Consider the following 27,032-nt stretch of genomic DNA (forward strand, 5'->3'; position numbering starts at 1 on the left):
TATCGTGTGCTGTAACGGTATGCAAAGCTATGCAGCGGTATTCGGACATTGTGAATAATGTGCCTGCCTTCACCATAATGCCTAGGTCATACCTATGACGTTCGTAAATATTCTGTAGTGTAACGTGTTGTGCTCTCTCTCGACACTAATTGCTTGCCAGAAACACTTGTCACAGAAAAGCTGGATCCGTCGGAGATAACCACTCTGGATCACTGTTGCTGACCCCGACCAACATCCTGCCTACACCGACGAACTCTGTCTTGATGAATGCGAGATTGAACTGTGATGCATTTAAGTTGCTACCGAGCATACAAACTAGCCTAATTTAATTGCCGCGAAATGGTTCTGGCAGAAACACGTGTACCGGTAGCGGCTGTGAGGTCTGCAGTAATCTGTCTAGGAGTGAAATGTCTGTTCCTTTTAGGCACTAGGGCTACGTATCGATCATCTTGCATGTGGTGGACCGTCTACGGATCATCGGCACTCTTTCGCATCACGTTTCCACATTCAGCGCTCTTTTTTAGTAGCGAGATGACACTTCTGGACACACCATTACTGTGGCCACAGTAGTGATACTGTGCTGCTCGTGCACTATCGGAACCTTTCAAAAGATGCCGTACCACATGGGTGTCGCACTAATCGTTTCCCCAACAACCTCCGTCAAACACTGTACTGCATAAACTATAGAATGCATAAAGAGCGTTCGTACACACGCTTCACTGCATTTAGCATTTCCCGCCCTCTAGGTTTCCTTTTACTGTCACTGGTCGGGTGATCGCAGCAATCGTCGGCTGTTGCGTAGCAATTGGCAGTTCTTCCGTAACAAGTGTCAGTTGTTTCTTAGCAATTGTCAAGCAGTGTACGTTGTTCATGTTAACAGAAATATGTCTTCTCCATCTGATAGGAAGGTTTTTGTCCCTTCACGGAATAAACATTTTGGCTGCCCCCCTGTAGCGTGTACGGTTCGATCCCAGCGCTGTCTTCAAAACGTTTCTCTCCCAATGGAAAACATGCCAGACAGGTAATGATGGCTGACGACGGCTGATCACACCTGCTGCCAACGACAAATCCGACGTAGCTGGCGAGTCCACAGGTCACGGGCAGAACCAGCGAACCACAGGATGTCGAGTAGGGCCAGGGGTAAAGAAATTGAAAAATAACAAAAAAACTATCTTCGCAAAAGGTAGGTGTATGTGAAAGCAGCAGGACTACACCAGTGTATTCGCTGACGTAACCATAGTCTGAGGGCATGTGCGTGCATTCGTAGTGCTAAGAGAAATACTGATAATGGTGATTGCACGCTTGGATTTTATGTCGTGTTGAAATAAGACGTTGTCGAAGTTTTGAGGATTTGTTGTTTTTTAGTTATCCAGTTTTACAGGAATTAGGCCACCTTCACAATTGAAACTAATATACGGGACACCTGCCACTGGCGTCAGTCCTGGTTTTAAAGATGGCGTAAGAGTAACATAAAACATAATCTCGATGGTTTTGCTCATAAAACAGTAACAAAGTAAGACCACTGATATCTACTGAGATGTAATGTAGCCATTATTATTATTATTATTATTATTACGAGGGCGTGCTGAAAAGTAATGCCTCCAATTTTTTAATTCTGTTTTCAGTATTGGTTGAGACACCACATGTCATGATTTGTTACTCAGTCGACTTTCTTGCTTGGCTGACGCGGGTTGCAGCCTCTGCCGCCAGAGGGCTACGAATTGTAGCATGTAATGGTGGCGTTTGCAGTAATTATGTCGTCGTGTGAGAAGCAGCTCAGAAAACTGAAAGCACGAATTCGAACAGTTTGTCCATACATGGGATACCACTTCTCCTTCAGTATGACAATTCCAGACCACATAAAAGCGCTACATCTGCAAAAATCCGATACCTTGGGTCCATTGTCATGGATCGTCCTCCATACAGTCCCAAGTTGGCCCCATCTGATTTTAATCTGCTTCCAGAACTTAAGGGACACCTTCGAGGACTTCACTCTGACAGCGATGAAGTGGTGGTAGTAGAGATGAGGTTGTGGCCCTGTCAACAGAGTCAAACGTTCTACAGTGACTGTAACAACAAACTAGTCTCTCTCTGGGAGAAATGTGTTCGCCGCCATGGTGACTATGTTGCGAAGCAAATATCTAGACACGAAGAATAAAGATGTGTCGTGTTAATGAAGTTTGTTTTATTTAAAAAGCTTCAAGAATTTTCACATAAAAGTTCAGATGCATTACTTTTCAGCACGCCGTCGTATCATTAACCTATTTGAATTATTAATTTATTATTTAAATTCATTTTTTAAACTTATTTGTGCTACATGTGGACTACGGTGGTTGTATTTTATCTTTACTGTGGTCTTCTGCCACTTCTGATGTCCTGGGTGAAATTTAGTACCTTTCTCTTGTTGGTACCTTGAACTTTTCTATTCGCCCAGTACACCTTCATTTTTCTGCTGAACTGGTTAGCTTTCATTCCTCAGACCATTTCCTGGTCTCATTGTTGTTACGGTCCGTCCCCGGTAGCTGAATGGTCAGCGCGACAGAATGTCAATCCTAAGGGCCCGGGTTCGATTCCCGGCTGGGTCGGAGATTTTCTCCGCTCAGGAACTGGGTATTGTGTTTCATCCCCATCGACGCGCAAGTCGCCGAAGCGGCGTCAAATCGAAACACTTGCACCCGGCAAACGGTCTACACGACGGGAGGCCCTAGTTACACGACATTTCATTATTGTTACCTTCCGTAACAGATGTTAGGAAGGGTCTAGTTTCAGTTGCTAAATGCTTGTCAATCCTGTTAGTTATTAAGTCTTGCCCCTGCGGTGTGCGGAACAGTTTTATTTGTAAGTAAGAGTACAATATCCGCTTTTCTGCGTTTGTATTTGGCGATGTCTGTGTAAAAGCTGAATTCTATCTGGCATTGGCCATTACAATGACCGACTTCGGAGCAAGGTATGGCAAGAACTATTCAGTGAATAATTTCTTGAAACTGATAGCGTTCATTTCCAGTTGGCAGTCATCGCTCTTTTTCTTACATCTGAATGCAAATTTTGTCTCAGGAACAGAACAAGAAACGCCAGAATGCAAAATAACTATCTGACAACTTTTTCCTGTGAGAACTTCAAAACGGCCAGTAGCCTCACTCATTTTCCAACAAGGTTTCCTGGAACGCTTCTGATTCAGCCATGTTTTATCAAGGTGTTATTGAACTGTTGTTGAACTACCTTCTTACCTTACACCTTGCATCTTTCTCAGAAATGTGCCTCGTGCTGCAGCTATGTCACATTTTTTCGTTAAAAACTCTTGTATCATTACTTCTGAGAGTCCGCCCCCAGTAGCTGAGTGGTTAACCGGCACGGTAGCTTAGCGTAATCGGTCAGAGGGCTGCTTGCCCTCTGTAATAAAAAACTGAGTAAAGGAATCAACGATCAACTTGAACGGATGTCTTGTGATGTCCGCCCAGACCAAACGCAACGACCAATACCGAACAAAATGAAAAAAAAAAGTGGTCAGCCGTTCGATTCCCGGCTGGGTGGGAGAATTTCTCCACTCAGGGACTGGGTGTTGTGTTGTCCTAATCATCATCATTTCATCCCCATCGACGCGCAAGTAGCCAAAGTGGCGTCAGATCGAAAGACTTGCACCGGCGAACCGTCTACCCGACGAAAGGGCCTAGTCACACGACCTTTTTTTTTTAATTACTTCTGAGATATTTGAAACTAGTGCCTTTTAAATTTCGTTGATTTGAAGCCAATTTTTTCTTGCCTAATTGTAACAAGTTTTTGTGTCATCGTATATTCATCATCTATATACGTTTCAAACACGGAGGTGCTTAAAACATCCGTATCAAAGTCACCCATTTGTGTCACAGGCCATTTTCAAGCACTTTCCATGTTACGTCGTTGACGATTTTTCTGTCAGATATCTTACTTGGCGCGTAACATCGCTGACATAACTCAAAGCTATCAAACTCACAAAATGTTAACAAGATCTTAACGATACTGGCCAACAAAGAAAAATTCCACTGCTCAGACATTACTTAGCGAGTAATTTATAATTTAGCATGTGCTTTGCTTAAAAACGCACCAAGTAAGACATCTGACAGAAAAATCGTCAACGTCGTAATATGGAAAGTGCTTGAAAATGGCCTTTGAGCCGAAGTAGGCCTATAGCCAAAGAAAATAAAGTCTTAATAACAACTGCTACACAAAGCAGCGATTTGGTTTAATGTACACATAATTTCTAGGGATATGAAACTGAATGATCACATAGCCTCAGTCGTAGGTAAAGCAGGTGGCAGACGTCGGTTCCTTTGTGGGGGACTGGGAAAATCACTCTACAGGAGACAGCATTCAAAACATTTCTGTGAACAATTTCAGAATATCTCTTAAGTATGTTGGGCATATACAGACGTTAAAGTAACCTCTGGCGTGCCACAGGGGAGTGTTATGGGACCATTGCCTTTCACAATATATATAAATGACCTAGTAGATAGTGTCGGAAGTCCCATGCGGCTTTTCGCGGATGATGCTGTAGTATACAGAGAAGTTGCAGCATTAGAAAATTGTAGCGAAATGCAGGAAGATCTGCAGCGGATAGGCACTTGGTGCAGGGAGTGGCAACTGACCCTTAACATAGACAAATGTAATGTGTTGCGAATACATAGAAAGAAGGATCCTTTATTGTATGATTATATGATAGCGGAACAAACACTGGTAGCAGTTACTTCTGTAAAATATCTGGGAGTATGCGTGCGGAACGATTTGAAGTGGAATGATCATATAAAATTAATTGTTGGTAAGGCGGGTACCAGGTTGAGATTCATTGGGAGAGTCCTTAGAAAATGTAGTCCATCAACAAAGGAGGTGGCTTACAAAACACTCGTTCGACCTATACTTGAGTATTGCTCATCAGTGTGGGATCCGTACCAGATCGGGTTGACGGAGGAGATAGAGAAGATCCAAAGAAGAGCGGCGCGTTTCGTCACAGGGTTATTTGGTAACCGTGATAGCGTTACGGAGATGTTTAACAAACTCAATTGGCGGACTCTGCAAGAGAGGCGCTCTGCATCGCGGTGTAGCTTGCTCGGCAGGTTTCGAGAGGGTGCGTTTCTGGATGAGGTATCGAATATATTGCTTCCCCCTACTTATACCTCCCGAGGAGATCACGAATGTAAAATTAGAGAGATTAGAGCGCGCACGGAGGCTTTCAGACAGTCGTTCTTCCCGCGAACCATACGCGACTGGAACAGGAAAGGGAGGTAATGACAGTGGCACGTAAAGTGCCCTCCGCCACACACCGTTGGGTGGCTTGCGGAGTATAAATGTAGATGTAGATGTATATTGGAGGGTCATGCTTAGTATAGAGGAATAGAAAGAGGCATTCCACCAGCATATGAGCTACAGTCTGTATGGCTCCACAACTACAATGTGTGGGTTGCTCGTTACATAAAATAAAACTGTGTATTAACCTTATATGATCAGTGTGGGGGCGACATAGGATGATGGATTCCTTCCAGAAAGAACGGAAAGAAGAGCGCCTTGCAACAGTAATCTCCTAGATAGTGCTAAGATTATTAGAGGACCTGTACCCAACCAGATATCGTTCCAAGTGAGGAGACGTGTCATCTGCACCCACAGATCTGTATCAGCAAAGTGAATGGGCGCGAGTAATCGTTCCTCTAAAGAAACTGTCAGCCAGTTCATTCCATGGGACACGACAGGACTTGGGACCCAGAGAAAGACCACTGAGCAGTCAATATTACTAAGTTCAGCGAGAAGGCCTTGAATAGCAGAGAGTACAGGGCGAGAAGGGTAACGCTTGTCAACGGCACGAAGACTACTCATTGAGTCACTGCATATTAAAACGCAGTCAAGGGAGGCCCATTTAATAAAGTGGAGGGCTTCGTTAATGGCTATCAGCATCAGCTCTGTTGTAAGAAACATTACATGTTCCTGACAACTTGTGGTGTTCTTGAACTTCAGGGAATGTAAAAGCATATTCCATCTTATCCATGGTTTTAGACCCATCAGTGTAAAAGTTGGCAGCACTCTGAATCTCCTGAAGAACTGAACGTAACAAACGACAAAAAATCATGGGGCAACTGCTACTGTGGGATCTCGAAATAAATCGATCATAATTCATGGCTTGGGCATCAACCAGTGGGTGTGGGGGAAGGGGGAGAGGAGTGGGCAAGGGTGCATGAGAAAACACAGGTATACATTCTAGGGAGGACAGGTAGCGATCCTGGCAGAGGGCTGTGAGGCACAATCCAGCTGGTAATCCCACATGAAGGTAGATGTCGGGAGGTCGACGACCTGTATATACAAAAGGAAAGGGATATGTTGGATGAAAAGGGAACTGTTGAATGGCGATTCCATAGAAGACCAAGAGTTAGTACCATTGCAACTGAAAAGGTAAGATCACCACTTCAACAAGGGGACTGTCTACGCTACTAGTTCAGATGGCGCCAGTAGCCAGACGAACTCCACAATGACAGACTAGGTCTAACAGTTTCAAAGCTGAAGGTGCCGCTGAGTCATAAACCAAGCAGCCATAGTCTAGTTGGGATGAGACCAGGACCCAGTAAAGACTGCGTGGGCAAGGAAGCAGAGATCATTAAGCTTCCACATTCAGCTAGCCTTTAGCTGACGAATATGAAGCAGCTAATCCAGGTTTGCATCAAAAAGGAGGCCCAAGAAGCGGGGCTATGCAACAACTTCCAAATTTGTGGATACACAAATATAATTGAAACTATAGGAAAGGGTCCATGCAGTGGGCCATCGGTAGGAGCACTGGAGCTGGCTTTCAGCTGAGGCTACTGAATGGGAACTGCACCAAATGCAAAAGTCGTCGTGATATTGTGCTGAGACAACCAGCGGTCCAACAGAAGTCGCTAGCCCATTTATGGTGATGAAGAAGAGTGTGACAGTACAGAGACCTGTCGGATGCCTTTATCTTGGACCCATGGGGAGCTGAGTGAAGTATCAACCCGAAAACGGTATAACTGGTGGGATAGAAACTGACACAGAAAATTGGTAGCGAGAGTAAGTAAAATGCGATGACACCAAGCGATACTGTAAGCCTTATTTAGGTAAAAAAGATCTGCAATGACATGTTCGCGTATATAAAAAGCCTGCCACATTGCTGCTTCCAACTGTACCAGATATTCAGTTGTGGATCGTCTATTCTGGAAACAACATTGATAGGAGGACAAAAGCTCCGAAGACTCTAGAACTCAGCATAATCTTTGGATGATCATCCTTTCAAGAAGTTTACAGAACACGTTTGTGAGGCTAATCTGTTGGTAGTTGACGAGAGATGGTGGGTTTTTGACAGGCTCAAGGACTGGGACGAGATACTTGAGTTAAATATGCTTGAAGAACTTGAGCAGATGTAGCCTTTGAGTAACATTCAGGTGTTGTATCATCTGATTATGAATTGAATCAGGGCCTGGGGCCATATTCTGAGATGAGGCAGGAAACTAAAGTTATTTTCGGTCAGTGGAAGATTCATTATATGACTTAGACTGGCAGATGGTGAAAAAAAGGGGGACATCTTTGACTTGTCTTTTCTGCAGTAGAAAGGTAGCCAGATAAGAAGACGACTCCAATGCTGTTGGAAAGTTGGTTGCAATGTCTTCATCAACAGCCGATTTGTTGATATTAAGTCCACCATGAAGGACAACATCCGGAACAGTTGTTGATCGTTGGCAGCCCAGAAGACTACAGAGCTTGGCTCTCATTGGGGGCTAAGAGGCATACTTTCCCAGGGAGCAGACGAATCGCTCCCAATATTCTTTCTTACTGCATTTAATTGCCCGCATCTCGTGGTCGTGCGGTAGCGTTCTCGCTTCCCACGCCCGGGTTCCCGGGTTCGATTCCCGGCGGGGTCAGGGATTTTCTCTGCCTCGTGATGGCTGGGTGTTGTGTGATGTCCTTAGGTTAGTTAGGTTTAAGTAGTTCTAAGTTCTAGGGGACTGATGACCATAGATGTTAAGTCCCATAGTGCTCAGAGCCATTTTGCATTTAATTAGACGCCTACCCTTAACATGAACTCTCTTAAAAGTTGTAAGGCTGGCCTGTGAATAATGTTGCGTGAATTTTTACAGGGATCTTTGGCGATCGTGAACAGCTATTGCAGTGTCTTTGGTCCAGAATGACACTGGCCAGCAGTGGAGGGGATCTCTCAAAAGGGGAATAGTAATTCCAGTGGTGATCATGTAGGAGATGTCTTGCACAGCCTCAGTGATGCGATGTGGCAGAGGTAAAAGCAGAGGCATACAATGGCCAATAGCTCTTCAAAGCACCCAGTGTGTTAGTCAGTCAGTCCTACATTGGTTGGGAGGCGATAGGATCACCATAAAGTAGTCACTCTCACAATGATCGTCATGGAGTGACTGATGACGTGAAGCCATGAGACTGGAGACAGAAATTGTTAGATCAATATCTGAAAGGATGCCATGAGTCACACTGAAGTTGTTAGAAGTACCACCACTGAGGAGACACAATCATTGAGGTTAAGAAACTGGTCAAGTAGAAGGCCCCTACCAGAATAATTGGTTGTCCTCACAGAGGTTGGTGTTCACTGAATTTCCCAAGTAGGAGAAAAGGGGGCAAGATGTTGGGTTAAGGTGGTGAACTCTAGGTAAGTTTAAAGTGGACTGTCTGGGGGTATATAAAGGTTTCAAGTGGTGATTGCTGAGATAATTGCACCACAATTGCTTCCAATGTGTTTCGAACTGGAAACCGCCCCTTGGAAAAAATGTACAGACACCTCCAGATGTCCTCTCAGAACCAGTTCTGTCAGAATGCACAATAACCATTGAGATTTGGGGAATGGTCATCCGTGAAGTGTGTTTCTTGCAGAGCAACAGAAATTGCAGAAGAGGAGAAAATAAGGTGTTTTAGTTCCTGAAGCTGAACGTAAAGCACCGGCAATTCTTATCAATGATCTCGTTATCGGAGTCCAGGTTAGGCATGAAAGGACCAGGACGACTGGTAACATCTTAGGATCGCTGGCTGTCACCAATGGGGGTTGACCATATCAATGACCATTAGTTCAGAATCTTATGATGTGGGGAGATGTGGCGCCCCTTGGTTCACCGGAGTAGACTTGTCCCAGTTCTCCTACTCCTCGTCCTTCTCCTCTTCCTCTTCCTCCATCCGCAATGAGCTTGGGTATGGAGTGGGCAGCCCTGGTAACCAAAGATCACCATTCCCTTAGCCACTGGCCAGCGGTGGACCTCTGATCTGTGGTTTTCTGGGCTGCAGGTTCCCAAGAGGGAGCCCTATAACCAGTACACGCTGGAGGGGAACGCTGCTACTCTAGCCAGGTGCGGGAACTGGTTCACAAAGAAGGTAGTAGATGTGACTTTTGCATAATTGGATATCATATCAACAGGATGTAGGAGTCTATATTCCTTACATTCCTCAGTATACGACAGGTGGTCAATAGATTTATATTCCTGCATTTTCTTTCCTTCCTTGAGGACTGGGAAAATGATGAATGTGGAGGATGGTGTTCTGCACAATTGAAACAGAAAGGTGGCTCCTCACAAGGACTACTTTCTTTGAGTGCTCGTCTGCAGTTTCCACAGTTTGGATCCATTGTGCTTTGGGATGACATGGCCAAAATCCAAGCATCATAAGCACCTAGTGGATGGTGGGGGATGTAAGGTTCACATCTCAACTCTACACCATAACTAACGTTTTACAAGAGGACATTCTCTTCAAAGGCTAAGATAGAGGTACCTGTATTTATTTTATTATTCATGGGACCTTTTTGGACGTGTCACATAAAGTTGCACCTCATTCCTGAAGATTATCCTGTAGCTCCTCGTCTGTTTGGAGCATAAGGACTCGATGGAAGATTATGTTCAACGTTCTGCGTGGGACAATGTTCACTAGTATATCACCCAGATTCCACATGCCTGAAGAGCTGTAGATTGTGCAGAAGAAGAGGCTTCAATCGGTAACAATTCATTGCTCATTTTCCCAATGCCTTAACTTCTCCAAATTCATGCTCAATAAGTTTCACAAAAAGTAATGGGTTTGTCACAATCAGTTCGAGTACATACAAAGTACTAGATAAATTGATTTGCTCTTAGACATCTGACTTGTCCCTCTTCCCATGGGGTAGCCAGGATAAGGAAAGCAGTCGGGTTATAACTATTCACATTGAAATTTCATTGTCTATCTCATCAGATGGTCAGATCAGAAACGCCGTTTTTATGTCATTTTCACGTGCGAAACGTCTGCCCTGATATTGCCCACTCTGATTAAGGGCTCTCCCCATGAGCATCACCAAGCTGCAGCAAGGCCATCTGGGAAGACAGTCATTGCTTGGAATTCTGATGCCCCAGGAAGAGGGACACCTACTCCTTGGCATGCGTGGGAAATTAGCTGCTCAGGCATCAGCAGTGTAATCCAAGCGTTTAAAGGAATCAATGAAACAGGTACATAACGACCCAGCATATCTGATTAGCTGCCACACTAGCTTTGAAGCGCAAATAAGAGCCTGCACAGTTATTGTGTGCAGATGATCTTCAACATTGCATGCAGTACGCGCTATTTAAGGACTATGCGACAGAAAAATTTGTAAAATGAATGCCAAGCCCTAGAGGAGACTCTAAATTTCTTCAGCCAAAAGGAGGTGAAATGAAAAATATTCCAAGAAAGGAAGGAAGAACATAGGTAGTAGAAAGGTTGACATCAAAAGATGCCTCTATGAGAAAAGTAGTAACGAAAGGAAGGATAGTCATATATGGGAGACCGCAGCACAGGAAAGGAAATACGTGCTACAATAGCCTGAGACACTGCGCTCGCCACGCATGTTCTCAGGTAAGAGTTGTGATCACGTGTAGAGAGATAAGGCCTATGATTAAATACACTCCTGGAAATAGAAATAAGAACACCGTGAATTCATTGTCCCAGGAAGGGGACACTTTATTGACACATTCCTGGGGTCAGATACATCACATGATCACACTGACAGAACCACAGGCACATAGACACAGGCAACAGAGCATGCACAATGTCGGCACTAGTACAGTGTATATCCACCTTTCGCAGCAATGCAGGCTGTTATTCTCCCATGGAGACGATCGTAGAGATGCTGGATGTAGTCCTGTGGAACGGCTTGCCATGCCATTTCCACCTGGCGCCTCAGTTGGACCAGCGTTCGTGCTGGACGTGCAGACCGCGTGAGAAGACGCTTCATCCAGTCCCAAACATGCTCAATGGGGGACAGATCCGGAGATCTTGCTGGCCAGGGTAGTTGACTTACACCTTCTAGAGCACGTTGGGTGGCACGGGATACATGCGGACGTGCATTGTCCTGTTGGAACAGCAAGTTCCCTTGCCGGTCTAGGAATGGTAGAACGATGGGTTCGATGACGGTTTGGATGTACCGTGCACTATTCAGTGTCCCCTCGACGATCACCAGTGGTGTACGGCCAGTGTAGGAGATCGCTCCCCACACCATGATGCCGGGTGTTGGCCCTGTGTGCCTCGGTCGTATGCAGTCCTGATTGTGGCGCTCACCTGCATGGCGCCAAACACGCATACGACCATCATTGGCACCAAGACAGAAGCGACTCTCATCGCTGAAGACGACACGTCTCCATTCGTCCCTCCATTCACGCCTGTCGCGACACCACTGGAGGCGGGCTGCACGATGTTGGGGCGTGAGCGGAAGACGGCCTAACGTTGTGCGGGACCGTAGCCCAGCTTCATGGAGACGGTTGCGAATGGTCCTCGCCGATACCCCAGGAGCAACAGTGTCCCTAATTTGCTGGGAAGTGGCGGTGCGGTCCCCTACGGCACTGCGTAGGATCCTACGATCTTGGCGTGCATCCGTGCGTCGCTGCGGTCCGGTCCCAGGCCGACGGGCACGTGCACCTTCCGCCGACCACTGGCGACAACATCGATGTACTGTGGAGACCTCACGCCCCACGTGTTGAGCAATTCGGCGGTACGTCCACCCGGCCTCCCGCATGCCCACTATACGCCCTCGCTCAAAGTCCGTCAACTGCACATACGGTTCACGTCCACGCTGTCGCGGCATGCTACCAGTGTTAAAGACTGCGATGGAGCTCCGTATGCCATGGCAAACTGGCTGACACTGACGGCGGCGGTGCACAAATGCTGCGCAGCTAGCGCCATTCGACGGCCAACACCGTGGTTCCTGGTGTGTCCGCTGTGCCGTGCGTGTGATCATTGCTTGTACAGCCCTCTCGCAGTGTCCTGAGCAAGTATGGTGGGTCTGACACACCGGTGTCAATGTGTTCTATTTTCCATTTCCAGGAGTGTATATATGGGTAATTAGCTTGGATGTGCGTCAGAACAGCCAAATTCGCAAAATGTTTGTACGAGGGGTAGCCGAAGTTTGACCTGTCACCTCGATAAATAAAATTACGTGATTATTTTTTGTTTGTCTGCATGTGCATGTCTGCAATACTGGTACACACTGACTTCCGTTGGCAGCAGCGCCGTAGAACACCACTAGACAACAGAAGCAAAATGTCGCAGTCCATTAATAAAACTGAGTCTCCTCTTCTTTTTCCTGGCCATATTCCGGGGTCGGCATGTTAATCTTTATTTGGCTGTTTTACTGGCAGAGGGTGACCAGATGGCCTTCCCGTCACTACCATTGATAAAATGCAGGTAATTCGTTCTCGGAAGCAGCAAAATGTTGTAGCTGTGACAGTCCAATCTAGTCATCTGGACTGGCACGACAGAGATGCAACACTTCCTCTGCTGATGACAACTAATTGCCATACGATTCTGTATCAGAGAACACCGCCACTCGGCTCCTGTAGCGGCATGCTTCGGTACCAGGATGAGGGTGGATTTCTGTGTATTCCAGAACAGTAGTCATGAACCGCAAACAGACAAAAATGTAACTAGCCTCATTTATTTTTTTCTGGGTGATATTGCAGTATTACGAGGGTGAGGAGGTGAGCAGATGGTGGTGGCTGGTGGGTGTGGGTGAGAAGGGGGTGGGGGGTTTGGAGGGAGAAATAGTCTTTATGTGGTGTTGCTGTGCGTGTGAAGTTAAATCAAACCTAGTGAGAGTGATTATACACCCTAATTCACCATGTCTATTGTCTGGACACCTACCTGTGGTCCAAGCTACCTGTGTGGAATTTTATTGTTGTGTAGAGGTGCACAACTGTGGTGTGCACTTCTTTTGTGTTGCACTTGGAAGGGCGACAGGCGCGGCAGTCTATGAAATACAACAGGATATATGTTTGAGGGAAATCCTTGGAAAAAAAATAAAAAAAATAAGCTAATCAAATATGAGGGAGAAGTCTGGGCAGATAGCTACACCGAAATTTGGAAAACTGTAGCGGATGGGAAGAAGTGGAAAATTGTGGATTTAGCCGAAGGAAGGGGCTGTTCTTAAGTACAACGAATCTGACATCATTTGCCAGTTTCAACCTCTAGTTAAGGTGGCCAACAAAAGAGACTTACATTCTGTAAAAGAACTCTATGGAGTATCTGACAAATCAACAACTTCGTAATTTTCTTATGTTTTGGTGTTTAAATGTTATAACTTGCAAAATAAATGCTAAATACTTCTCTTTCACTTCCTACTCAAATAAATGGACATAAAAACCATAACTGTAAGCCACCATAATATATGGGAGGTGGACCATTGTTGGGGACTTTAGTACCTAGCTATGGCCCACTTTTAATAAATAATATCTGCTTTGACAATACTTGAATTCAAAACCTGGTGCAATAGTTATGTTAATTTCACTTCATCTAATACATGAAAAAAGGATAGTAATTTTAACGTCGTATATATCTGGTTTGCAGAAAAATAAAAAAAATTTCTGGAATAGGGCTATCGTTATGAGAAATTACGGTAGTTTATCCTTTGCACAAACAATTCGAACTTCTTTTTGCCTACTTTCAGGGGTGGATCGTGTACTGTAATTTTGATGATAGAGGATTTCCTGTCTTTCGTAACGGGCCGTCTTCACTCAATAAAAAGAGGTATTTATGAGAAAAACAAATAAAAAGAGCTGATACCTTTAGCAGCGATAAAGTGGTTGCAGTTAGCTTGCCAGAACCCTGATCATTATATTGAAGTAAGCATCAAGATGTGGGCAAAGTGTGCGTTGATACAAAATGTAACAGTACATTGGAGCAGTTCCACACTCAACAAGAAACCCAGAAAAAACAAGTTAGTCTTCTATCCCAGGTCAGTCCAGAAATTATTTAACAATACCCTAACGAGAGTTTTGAGAACGTCGTATGCAGCGCTGAAAGCAGTGAGGAGACCTCATGTAAAAACTGCTCCGCCTCGTCAACGATCAAGACGTCCTGAGAAACACTGTATCGCTGCTCTTTTAAGAATGCTGCGGCTTTATAACCAGCCTTTTAAATTTGTCCTCTGAGCTGCTCTCCCAGCACCTGCCTCTAGAACACCAGTTCAGGCACCACCGAATGTCGTCTTGCTCAACTTAAAGGCAAGCGCCTCCTACAATTGATCAGACACGTCCACAGCCGCAGTATCGAAAGCAAAGGACGCGCCTAAAGAGCCGTACCATTGGCTCCAGGTTGTTGGTAAATCCGCAGTTCCTATGAATAACGATCATAATTAGCGCCCATTTTGTCGCAGCAAAACTTTGGCAGCAGCTTTCCTGCACATCTTTCCAACACTGCTATTGGCTTACATCAATGTGCCATCCACTTAATGGGACAAAAGTAAAAGTGAGGTGTCTAGTTGTTCCGGCAATTTATAATTATTGTGTTTAAGTGGCCAGTTAATGTTTGGTACTCCAGCGTTGCACCTTTTTAAGCTGTGACGCAAACAGAGAGGTCTTATAAGTTTAACGTGTGTATCTGCCCATGGCATCGTAGCTCCCAAACGAAAGGTTCGGTTTTAATACAGTTTTCTGATAGCTACGTTCTTAGCTATGTTCTATGGCAGTCTGTTCAGCCGTTTAAGTTTCATCAGCTAAATTAAGTAAAAATATTTTCCACCAGCGCTTTCTCCATATACGCTACGTAATACGTGAAACTACATCAAATTACGTAGTACAAGTTTGCAGAGCGCAAAAAGAACTAAATAAAAGCCCGGGAGAACATATGTTTATCTTTTATGCTTGATCAACAATGAAGATTTTTAACCCCCGACGCAAACAGAGAGCTGTTACAAGTCTAACGTCCTTAAATCTGTCTGTGGCATCGTAGCTTTTCAGTTTTATTAATTGTTTCACTTCTTATACGCCACCCATTAATAACTCCAGTTGGATATCTGTGTTTCTAAACGACTATCCCGGAACCCGGGACACGGTATCATTATACATTTGCAGGGTGGTTATCTAATAGCTTTCAGGGGCAACAAAAATTACATTGACAATATTTCGTTGATTATTGACAGAATTTAAGAACTATAATATTACGTTAAATGTTTAACACAGTAAGACACATACTACAGTTATAAACTGTGTGTGTTTGTGTGTGTGTGTGTGTGCGTGTGTGTGTGTGTGTGTGTGTGTGTGGCTGGCCACTGTGGCCGAGCGTTTGTAGGCGCCTCAGTCCGCAACCACGCTGCTGCTACGGTAGCAGGTTCGAATCCTGCCTCGGGCATGGATGTGTGTGATGTCCATAGGGTAGTAAGGTTTAAGTAGTTCTAAGTGTAGGGGACTGATGACCTCAGATGTTAAGTCCCATAGTGCTTAGAGCAATTTGAACAATTTGTGTGTGTGTGTGTGTGTGTGTGTGTGTGTGTGTGTGTGTGTGTGTGTGTGTCGAGGAAATGTAACAGACGGCGCGCAGAAGTTCAGTATTTGCGAATGACAGCACTTAGCGACTTCCAACAAACTTTACACATAATTTCAAACCTTTTCGAAACTATTTCTCGCTGACACCCCCTAATAAAAAGATGATAAGCAAGAACTTTATCGCTCACTTTATTTCCCCTGTTCAGGCAGTAAAACGGCAGCATCAGGCATGATATATTAATTAATTAATTACCTCTTCACTACTAACTCTACTGACAACGTAGTCTGCAGACAGTGTCCGCATTTACCACTGAATGTCCATACGAAATTGTATCACTGAGTGACACATAGTTCAGGAGATAAAATGTCACAAACATTGAGATGCTTGATTAACTAGCATTTGCTGAAAATGCGGCGCAGGTGACACAATTTACATTCATCCAGTGTTTCATAATATGAGCACTGATCGACTTCTAACACACGTTAGCATAATTTCAAACCATTGCTAAACTCAGTCTCTCTTACATGGTTAAAGCAAATATACTGTCAGAAAAAATCGCAGCACCAAAAAATGATTAATGTGGACTAATGAAATTTTGGGATTATATTTGTTTTGGTAATATATTTAAGTGGTTGATATTGCAAGGTCACAGGTTAATGTAAGCACGAGATAATCCATTCCAAACGTGAAATGGTGTCACATCAATAACCAGAGTGTTGAATGCAAGCGTGCAAACGTGCACGTATCGTACTGTACAGGTTCGGGTACCTTGGGATGGAGCTCCCTGCCTATTGCACTTGGTCGGTCAGTACAGGGACGATTAATGCTGTTTGTGAATGACGCAGGAGTTGTCGTCCAATGATGTCCCATATCTGATCGATTGGAGACAGATCTGGTGATCAAGTAGGCCGAGGTAACAAGTCGACACTCTGTAGAGTATGTTGGGATACAACAGCGGTATTTGGGCGACCGTTATCCTGTTGAAAAACACCCCCTGAAATATAGTTCTTGAATGGCAGTACAACAGGCCGAATCAGCAGACTGGCGTAAAATTTTGCAGACAGGGTGAGTGAGATAGCCACGAGAGAAATTGCAGCCCAAAACATAAATCCAGATGTAGGTCCAGTGTGTCTAGCACACAGACAGATTGGTTGCAGGCCCTCAAGTGACCTGTTCCTAACTGACACACGGCCATCAATGACACCGAGGCAGAGCCAGGTTTCTTCAGAAAACGCAACAGACCTCCGCTCTGCCCTCCAGTGAGCTCTCACTTGACACTATTGAAGCCGCAAATGACGGTGCTTTAGGGGCAGTGCAATGCACGTTACAGGATGTCTGGCTCGGAGCTGTCCTGGAAGTAATCGATTAGTAACAGTTTATTTTGTCGCTGTGGAGCCAACTACTGTCATATTGCCGCTGCAGGTGCAAAACGATGCGCCAGAGCCCCACGCCGAACACGACGGCCGTCCCTTACGGTAGTGTTACGTGGCCGTCCGGAGCCCATTGTTCTTGCTACCGTATGTCCTCGTGACCACCGCTGCCAGCAATCATACTGTCTAGATTGCTGCCAAATCTTTTTTCAATATCGCAGAAGGAACATCCAGCTTCTTGTAGCCCCTTTGCACGACGTTCAAACTCAACGACATGTTGATGATTCCGACTTTTTTGTCTTAAACGCATTGTTGATCAACATCAACTCAAAAAATCCATTGTCAAACGTAACTAATGCTCACGACCGTTACAGCGTGTATTTCAAGCAAATTTGATTTGTATTCTCATAGTGGCGCTACTAGCGCCATTCTTATGTGCGAATTCCGAGAAGGCATCATCTTTCAGATGTAGAAGCACGCCTACCAACTTTTCTTTATGTCACAAAGCTCCTTCCTGGTGTTGCGATTTTTTCCGTCAGGGTATTTAAAATATTTGCTCATTTGTATTAAGACGCTTGAAGCTGTTTTATACGTGGGAGCTCTATTCTCTAAAGAGAACGGATGTTACTGGTATCGTACTAATTTGCTTTGTGAATGCTATGAATCAACGATACTTCCACGCCTGAATCGTGACAAAGGAAATGCTTTACGAGACATCAGTAAACAATGCAGGAATAGAACTAAAGTACAGGTTCGATAGAGGATTATTCAACCAGTCCAGACTCCATTCAAAAAGGTTCACCAGTACCACTCGTGTGACAGAGCTGCAGTATGCTGATGACAATGCTTCTCCAACTCATTCACCTGCAGAGTTGCAGCTGTCAGTTGGTTCCTTCAGCAGGGCGTACGAACGATTTGGTCTCTCCATCAATATTCCAAAGACAAAGGTGATGGCGCAGCCAACTCCTGGCTCCTCCGTTCCTGATTTCAGCATATCCATTTATGATACGCCCTTGAAACAAGTGGACCATTTCCTCTACCTAGGAAGCATACTGTCATCTAACTGCTCATCTGGAAAAGATGTGGAGAATAGATTAGGTGCTGCCCATGTAGCATTTGGACGACTTACAAAGCGTGTCTTCCTGAATAAAGACGTAACACTGTACACCAAACTGATGGTGTACAAAGCTGTAGTCATTTCCACCCTGCTATATGGTTGCGAAACCTGGACGTTATATTGCGGTGATCTGAAGAAACTAGAACGCTTCAACCAAAAGAAGCTAAGATATATCATGAACCTGAAATGGGATGTCTTCATATCCAACACGGCTGTTCTTGAGAAAGCAAAAATGTATAGCATGGAAGCTCTTATCATTGGGCATCAACTCAGATGAGACGGACATGTTCAGCGGATGAAAAACGACAGACTTCCACGCCAAATGCTGTACAGCGAAATGAGCACAGGTAAAAGGCCACGAGGTGCCCCTCTCAAATGCTATAAGGATCAGTACAAGAAAAATCTGAAAAACTTGAACATCGATCCGAGTAACTGGTCCACAATAGCAGAAGATCGAAGTCGCTGGCGCTCAGTTACCTCAAATGCTCTTCAAAACTTTGAGCTGGAACGTCGAAGAATGGAGAATGACAAACGCCGGAGACGTAAACTCCTCCAGGCTCAGCCACGTCCTCCACTTTCCATCAGCTGTAATGTCTGTGGCCGCCTGTTCCACGCTAGGATTGGATTGCTGAGCCATCAACGACACTTCCACGCCTGAACCGTGACAAAGGAAATCTCAGGAGAAATGAAAACTCGGATACGAGTATCAGCCGACGACGACGACGACTGATTTTTATATTTACGTTACGTCTATTTAAAGAGCTGAGAGTACTTGAGTCTTTCGCAACCGTTTTGCAGATGAATTACTACAGTACGTCTGTCCACATCACAGGAGTATGAGAGTAGCAGTGTTTCATTTACCTGAGGAGGGCGCAGCCTTCTATGAAGAGGACAAGGACCGTGTAGCGTACGAGCTCCGTGGTGAAGAGCAGCAGCACCTGCTGGCAGCCAGTCAGCACCCTGGTCAGCAGCACTTTGACGGACGCGGTGCCATCCTCCTGCGACTGGAAGCCGCCCGGCGTCTCCACCACCAGGCTCTCCACCTGCGGGCACCCAGCTGTTGGCTCTCTGCCGCTCGCTAGTCGGCGAGGTTTACTTCCTCAGTTACGACGATGGCAGGGTCTCGAATATTTGACAGTGAGGCGACGAGTGGTACACAAACAATGAAGCCGGCCGAAGTGGCCGTGCGGTTAAAGGCGCTGCAGTCTGAAACCGCGAGACCGCTACGGTCGCAGGTTCGAATCCTGCCTCGGGCATGGATGTTTGTGATGTCCTTAGGTTAGTTAGGTTTAACTAGTTCTAAGTTCTAGGGGACTAATGACCTCAGCAGTTGAGTCCCATAGTGCTCAGAGCCATTTGAACCACAAACAATGAACCCGCTCTGCAGTAGTTCTGAAACGGTTCGCGTCATTCTTCTCCAGGCGCCAATGCATATATTAACACTTTGCCGTCCGCACGTCTCGTACAAATTTATTCGCTTGACGCCGGCAGCGCTAATTCGGATTACTCGGCTTGTCGCCGGCCGCTTGTCACCTTTTCGCTGATGACAAGTTTCAAACACATTGACTTTTGCGAGCTTTAATTTTTCCGGAAATCCTCTATTTTGCCGTATCGTTCCACATACTCGAATTTTCTTTTCAAGCAACTTCTTTGCAAGTTCTACACTGTTATAATAATTACCCATCTAGAGGTGATGCCACTTTCCATAAGAAGGTGTCAATAGTTCAAAAAAATGGTTCAAATGGCTCTGAGCACTATGCGACTTAACTTCTGACGTCATCAGTCGCCTAGAACTTAGAACTAATTAAACCTAACTAACCTAAGGACATCACACACATCCATGCCCGAGGCAGGATTCGAACCTGCGACCGTAGCGGTCGCGCGGTTCCAGACTGAAGCGCCTTTAACCACACGGCCACACCGGCCGGCGTCAATAGTTCCATCACTGCTTTTGCTAAAAGTTGTCCAGCGCCGGAATATATCTTGAATGAGGAAATGTATCCCGTACTCGATTCACACAGCATCCGAATGAGTATGCCATATTACGTAATTTTCGACGGATTGTAAACTTTAAAATTTAACTGTAGACGTCACGGTATCATTCCTTCATCAGTTGACATGTTTAAAGTTAGATTAAACGTTTCTTTAAGCTTTTTGGAAAATTAATCAATTACGATTTGCACTTTGAAAAGCCGGTCGGCGTTATCCGGTTTATTGTTGCTGTCGGAAAAATGTAAAGATGATAATACCAGGCGATCAAAAAGTCAGTATAAATTTGAAAACTGAATAAATCACGGAATAATGTAGATAGAGAGGTACAAATTGACACACAAGCTTGGAATGACATGGGGTTTTATTAGAACCAAAAAAATACAAAAGTTCAAAAAATGTCCGACAGATGGCGCTTCATCTGATCAGAATAGCAATAATTAGCATAACAAAGTAAGACAAAGCAAAGATTATGTTCTTTACAGGAAATGCTCAATATGTCCACCTTCATTCCTCAACAACAGCTGTAGTCGAGGAATAATGCTGTGAACAGCACTGTAAAGCATGTCCGGAGTTATGGTCAGCCATTGGCGTCGGATGTTGTCTTTCAGCATCCCTAGAGGTGTCGGTCGATCACGATACACTTCCGACTTCAGGTAACCCCAAAGCCAATAATCTCACGGACTGAGGTCTGGGGACCTGGAAGGCCAAGCATGACGAAAGTGGCGGCTGAGCACACGATCATCACCAAACGACGCGCGCAAGAGATCTTTCACGCGCCATCTGTCGGACATTTTGTGAACTTTGGTTCTTTTTTGTTCTAATAAAACCCCATGTCATTCCAAGCATGTGTGTCAATTTTTGCCTCTCTATCTACATTATTCCGTGGTTATTAAGTTTTCAAATTTATACTGACTTTTTGATCACCCTGTATTTGTCTGAATCGGTTGCGGGACATCGTTTTGCGAAATATCAGTGTGTCTATCAACGGATTCAATGACAAGTAATCATCGATCCTTACTTTTTTTACAGTTCCCATAAGGATAGGACGCCCAAACTATTTTCTAAGTTCGGGTCCCGTAACGTCGACAAATTTGGCATTTTTTAAATCCAGTTTCCGTCTATTGCTATTTTGACTGTAATACTTGATGGTTTTGTTGCTAATATATTCAAATAGATCGTTCCCAATATATAGTTCTACGATATCCACGACGCTCTGTGTATCTTTGGGAAATATGTGTGGACCCCGAGATCGTTCAAATTTATTATTGGTCCTCAGTAAATCATAGTCTGTCTTCTCCGTCCGATTCACCCGAATCAGTTGGCAACCGTAGCGTTCGTCGAATTCTTCCTGGACGTATTTCACTATCTTCCGACGATTCTGCTTCACTTTCATTTTTTTTGTATCCAGTGTCTTCTTCCCAACCGGCCAAGTCGTCCGGAACATCAGACGAGACTTCTGCGCATTCATCGTAAATAATCGTATCGTCTACCATGATGAAAGTGCGCACGTACTTATAAAAACAAAAAACTTGTTAACGTAACTTATTGTTACCTAAACAAAACACCAACATAATGAAAAAGGTATTGAAGTGCTGTCGCCGGCCACTGCACGATACTATGCACACGACACCACTGTGATTTCACTGGGCACTGAGCCATGCTATGCACACGACACCACTGTGGTGACGCCGGCCGTTGACCGCTATTTCACGCACGACACCACTGTGGTGTCGCCGGACGACACAGTGTTAATATCAGTTTCTATTTAAGGAGTGCTTCTGACATATCTGAAGCCAGCTTCATCCAATTCGTTCAAGAGACGTCTGCATTGGGTTCGGTTATTTCATTTTACGAATTACACATACTTCAAGAATTAAGTAATCTAGTACAGGCTGCAGCATGACCCGCCCGGACAGACGTGTATGTTAGAGCGCCCCTTCCGGTACGGAGAGGTGCACCAGCCCCAGGTTCAATCCGTCTGGTGGATTGAAAACGAGGGTCAGTGTGCCGGCCAGACTGGATGGGACTTTTAGGTGGTTTCTTGCATCTGACTAGGTAAATACTGGGCTCGTATCCAAGCCCCATGTCAGTTACAAGATTCGCAATCACTTTAACACGGCTCGCAGACATCAAAAACATCATATCTCAAAAGCAACATTGTGGTGCTACGTGTGATTTCTCCAAGGTAGGGATTATTGGACTTCTTTCCACATATGGAAAGGCATTGGTTTAGCATGCGACAAATGTGGTTCTAAGAGCTGACACGACGGAACCTCCTTGTTGCCGCGCGACCGCTACGGTCGCAGGTTCGAATCCTGCCTCGGGCATGGATCTGTGTGATGTCCTTAGGTTAGTTAGGTTCCAGTGGTTCTAAGTTCTAGGGGACTGATTACCTTAGCAGTTAAGTCCCATAGTGCTCAGAGCCATTTGAACCATTTGAACATCCTTGTTGGAAGTGATTCGACAAACGTTTCCTCGACACCTCATTTCACGATTCGGCGATGATGGCCCGCACAATCTTCCTATCTATCGATTTGTGACTACTTTTTGTGGTGGCACCTAAAATCAAACCCCATATAATCGATGGCGTGAGAACTTCCACTTTGTCAAGAAACTATAAGAAGCTATGTCGTATAAAATGTTGAAGAAAGCCGTCCAGAGCCTTGAGGAGAGGCTCTGGACTTGCTCCCTGCAAGAGGGACGACGCCATAATGACGTTTTCACAACCTAATTAATGTATGCATATTTCAAAAAGGCAATGAAAATGTTATTGTTTAATGTAAAAGTTTTTTTTCTACAAATATAACTGCATAAGCTGTTCAGTGGTTAGAAACGTGTGTTTCCTCTGCTCCACCCTGTACACTCGTATATAGATTTCTATTGCATCACATACTTAGTTCCTTGTTCCATAGTTGATACATTAAATGTTATGTTGCGGAGCATGCCAAAAGAAAAAGAAACATTGCGAAAACAATGGCTATTATTGGACGTATAAGTTCGTAGCGTTTTTCCATAAGTTTAATATACGCAACAGATACACATAACAGAGAGTTTAGTCATCATTATTGATGACTAAACTCTCTGTTACAACAGTCTGCAACGCTGGGGTAAATTTTCGATTCTGCGACTGTAGAAATCACTTGGTCTTAAAGCGAAGAACTCGTCGAGTCATTTTCGGAGCGCATTTTCATCCGGAAATGGAATTCCTTGAAGGTTGTTCCACAGAGAGCGGATAAGGCGAAAAATCTGATGGCATAAGATCAAGTGAGTAAGATGGATGTGGAATGACTTCCCAACCCAACTCCTGTATAGTATTTTTTGTCAGGCTAGCAGAATGCGGGGGCGCGTTATCGTGGAGTAGCAACACTTCATGTAGCCTTCCAGATCGTTGTTCTTGGATTGCGGCTGCAAGACATCTCAGTTGTTGACAATAAATTTGCACAGTGGTGGTTACACCTCGGGGAAGCAATTCGCAGTGCACCACACCGTCGATGTTCCACTAGATGTCCGCAGCTCGTGGTCGTGCGGTAGCGTTCTCGCTTCCCGCGCCCGGGTTCCCGGGTTCAATTCCCGGCGGGGTCGGGGATTTTCTCTGCCTCGTGATGACTGGGTGTTGTGTGCTGTCCTTAGGTTAGTTAGGTTTAAGTAGTTCTAAGTTCTAGGGGACTGATGACCATTGCTGTTAAGTCCCATAGTGCTCAGAGCCATTTTTTTTTGTTCCACTAGATGCATAACATTATCTTTTGTGGACGTACACACGTCTTTGTACGAGGAGTTCTTGCTTTCTTTGGGGTCAACCACTCCTTTCTTCTCCGAACGTTAGCATAAAGACACCATAACTCGTTGCCGGTAACGATACAGGATAGGAAAGGTCGGTTTTGTTCGAGAGACAATTGATGACGAGCGAGCAGAGATGCACATATGACCGCCCACTGATTTTTTTGTGCTTTTCACTTAGAGCATTCGGTACCCACACACCCGATTTTTGAACCGCCCCATTGCATGCAAATGTCGCGTGATGGTGGAATAATAATAGTTCACCACATTTGTCATCTCTCGAGTACACTGACGTAAATCATTGTGCGTTAATGCGTTTAAACGATCTTCATCAAACACCAAAGGTCTTCCTGAACGTGTAGAGTAACTAATGTCAAAACGATCCTCCATAACAGGAGAAAATCATTTTCTTGTCCAGTAGCATTGTCCCCATATACGGCACAGGTGTTTCTGGTTGCCTTCACTGCTGTCATCCCTCCATTCCATTCAGACAAAAGAATGTGTCGAAAACGTTTCGACTTCTCCACTTGTTACTCCATCTTCCAGCGTCCACAGTTCCCCTTACTGTCTCCAAATGACAAAATGACAGCACTCAAACTCAAATACCAACAGTGAACCGAAAATAAGAAACGACAATCGGTAAATAAACTCATAGCAACCGGAAAAACAATAACGGACGAACTTGTATACCAACACAATAATACCTGGGTCAGACAAAATTTGAAATGATACAGTAGAACTGGCCGATGTGGCCGAGCGGTTCTAGGCGCTTCAGTAGGGCATGGATGTATGTGATGTCCTTAGGTTAGTTAGGTTTAAGCAGTTCTAAGTTCTAGGGGATTGATGACCTCAGATGTTAAGTCCCATAGTGCTCAGAGCCATTTGAACCATTTGATACAGTAGAATTTTACATCAGAATTTTCCAGAGTGCTTCACGCCTATATTGTGAAGGACAAGACAGCCATTATGTTCAGCCCACACAAAGAAACAGCCTTTTATAAAGTCACACAAGTTCAGATCAGCGATTCTGACAGCTGATCAAATTACGCAGCAGTTGAGTGTACACACAGATCGATTACGCCTATACCAAGCTCATACACAAGCGTAATATGCAAGTGTCTCCCAGCGGTTCAATTACGCGTCGAGTTCAGAAACTATCATTGTATTTGGAAAGAGTGGGCGTATCAGATGTGATATGTGATTACCACAAATCACTTATCAAAAACCTCAGTAAGGCGGCGGCCGTTGGCAAAAGCGCGTTTACGTAAAAATTTTGTGCGTAGTCCAAGCGGTCACAGAGGAAGATGTTTCTCTTTGTCTCTTCCGGTTGTTGTAATTGGAAAGGGGACAGATAGAGCTAGAAAGCCTTCGACACTATTCTACCTCACTCACTCTGCTCATGCGCGCTGTTTATGAACTTAGATTTTCCTGGAAGATTCTCCAAAAATATGGAATGCTCTTAGCGACCGTTTCGCCCAGAACTTAAAGAAAAGAATACGAATTATCAGTTAATACGAAATCCAATCAAAAATTCATGCAGAATGGGAACTAACGAATCCAACAACCGCGATTACAGCTCGATTGGATGCATATTTAAATAGTTGAGAAACTTAATGTCCAAATTTCCCCTGTAACATCACTTTTGTTCGGTATTCTGTATCGCCAATGTGTCGCGTTAGTACAGGACCATCGGATAGAAAGGTCAAAAAAATGATAACCACCAAGTATATTGTTTAAAAAACATTCCAAGATGGGGTGGATGGCTGAAGAAAAAAAGAGCCATTTAGTTTAAATTAACTTCCTGGCAAGGCTGGTCTCGAAGAAGACCTTTTCCCTCGACGTGCTCGAGTAGCGCCACTTCGGAAAGGCCAACCTAAGAGGCTGGAATTCGCTCCCGCCCCAACACACATTAAACTGTTGGAGTGGTCAGTGCAGTCTCCCCTTTAAGGTTGGCTGCAGGTACTATTTTTTAACGGTGGAAACAACCAACCCCTAGGCAGTAAACCCAACGGAGACATATCCAACAGCTACCTCTGACGCAGGTCCTCGTTTGGTTTTGGATTATTTGTGAAAATTGGTGCCCACGTCTGCCGCTTTATTAGCAGCCTGTTGTGACCTCCATACCGTGGAATCTGACGTCCATTAAGTTTTCACTGCAGTAATCGGGTCGCATCGTGAGCTAATTAAATTCTAATGTGGCCAAAATTGTTGGCGCTCATATGGTGAATGCTTCCGTGAGAAAGGTAGCCGAAGTGTTTGGAGTTTCGAGATATGCCGTACGGAAGCGGGACTGTGTGGCGTGAACTGGGCGATTTGTAGGTTAGAGGGTCTCGGGGAAACACAAAAAGGGTGCGGTTCTAACACAGAAAGAACGTAGAACTAGGAAACATCGGTATAACAGTTGTAAATTGTCGTAGCTCTTTGGGAAAGTACCAGCCCTCCAAGCCCAATAGAAAGCATTGATAGTATGAAATCTTCACTCTACAGTGGAGTGTGCGCTGATATGAAACTTCCTGGCAGATTGAAACTGCGTGCCGAACCGAGACTCGAACTCGGGACCTTTGCCTTTCGCGGGCAAGTGCTCTACCGTCTGAGCTACCCAAGCACGACTCACGCTCCGCCCTCACAGCTTTGGAAGGTAGGAGACGAGGTACTGGAGGAATTAAAGCTGCGAGGACGGGGCGTGAGTCGTGCTTGGGTACCTCAGTCGGTAGAGTACTTGAACGCGGAAGGCAAAGGTCCCGAGTTCGAGTCTCGGTCCGGCACACAGTTTTAATCTGCCAGGAAGTTTCAGCATTGATAGTGTTATAGGTATTGAAGGCTGGCTGAAGGCGGAGGTAATTCCAGGCAAAATTTTTGCGAAGGACCTGACGGTGTTCTGAAGGCATAGGCAAAACACAGTTGGTGGTGGCATGTTTGTTGCTGTTGGAAGTAGTTTATCTTGTAGGGAAATTGAAGTAGGTAGTTCCTGTGAGTAAGTATGGGTATAAGTCATTCTTGGAAACCGGGATGAAATAATAATTGAATCCTTTTACAGACCA

At 44.8% G+C, this 27,032-nt stretch overlaps 1 protein-coding gene across 1 annotated transcript in view; it reads right to left on the reverse strand.

Annotated features, from left to right (window-relative positions):
- The window catches only part of LOC124613372, a 148,340-nt gene that overhangs the window by 30,087 nt on the left and 91,221 nt on the right, over positions 1-27,032 (reverse strand). Inside the window, exon 5 of the mRNA XM_047142073.1 lies at positions 19,084-19,265. Within this exon, the coding sequence (XP_046998029.1) occupies positions 19,084-19,265 (182 nt within the window). The remainder of the gene's footprint in view (positions 1-19,083; positions 19,266-27,032) is intronic.

This window comes from Schistocerca americana, chromosome 4 (genome assembly GCF_021461395.2).
Source record: "Schistocerca americana isolate TAMUIC-IGC-003095 chromosome 4, iqSchAmer2.1, whole genome shotgun sequence".
Taxonomy (NCBI): Eukaryota; Metazoa; Arthropoda; class Insecta; order Orthoptera; family Acrididae; genus Schistocerca; species Schistocerca americana.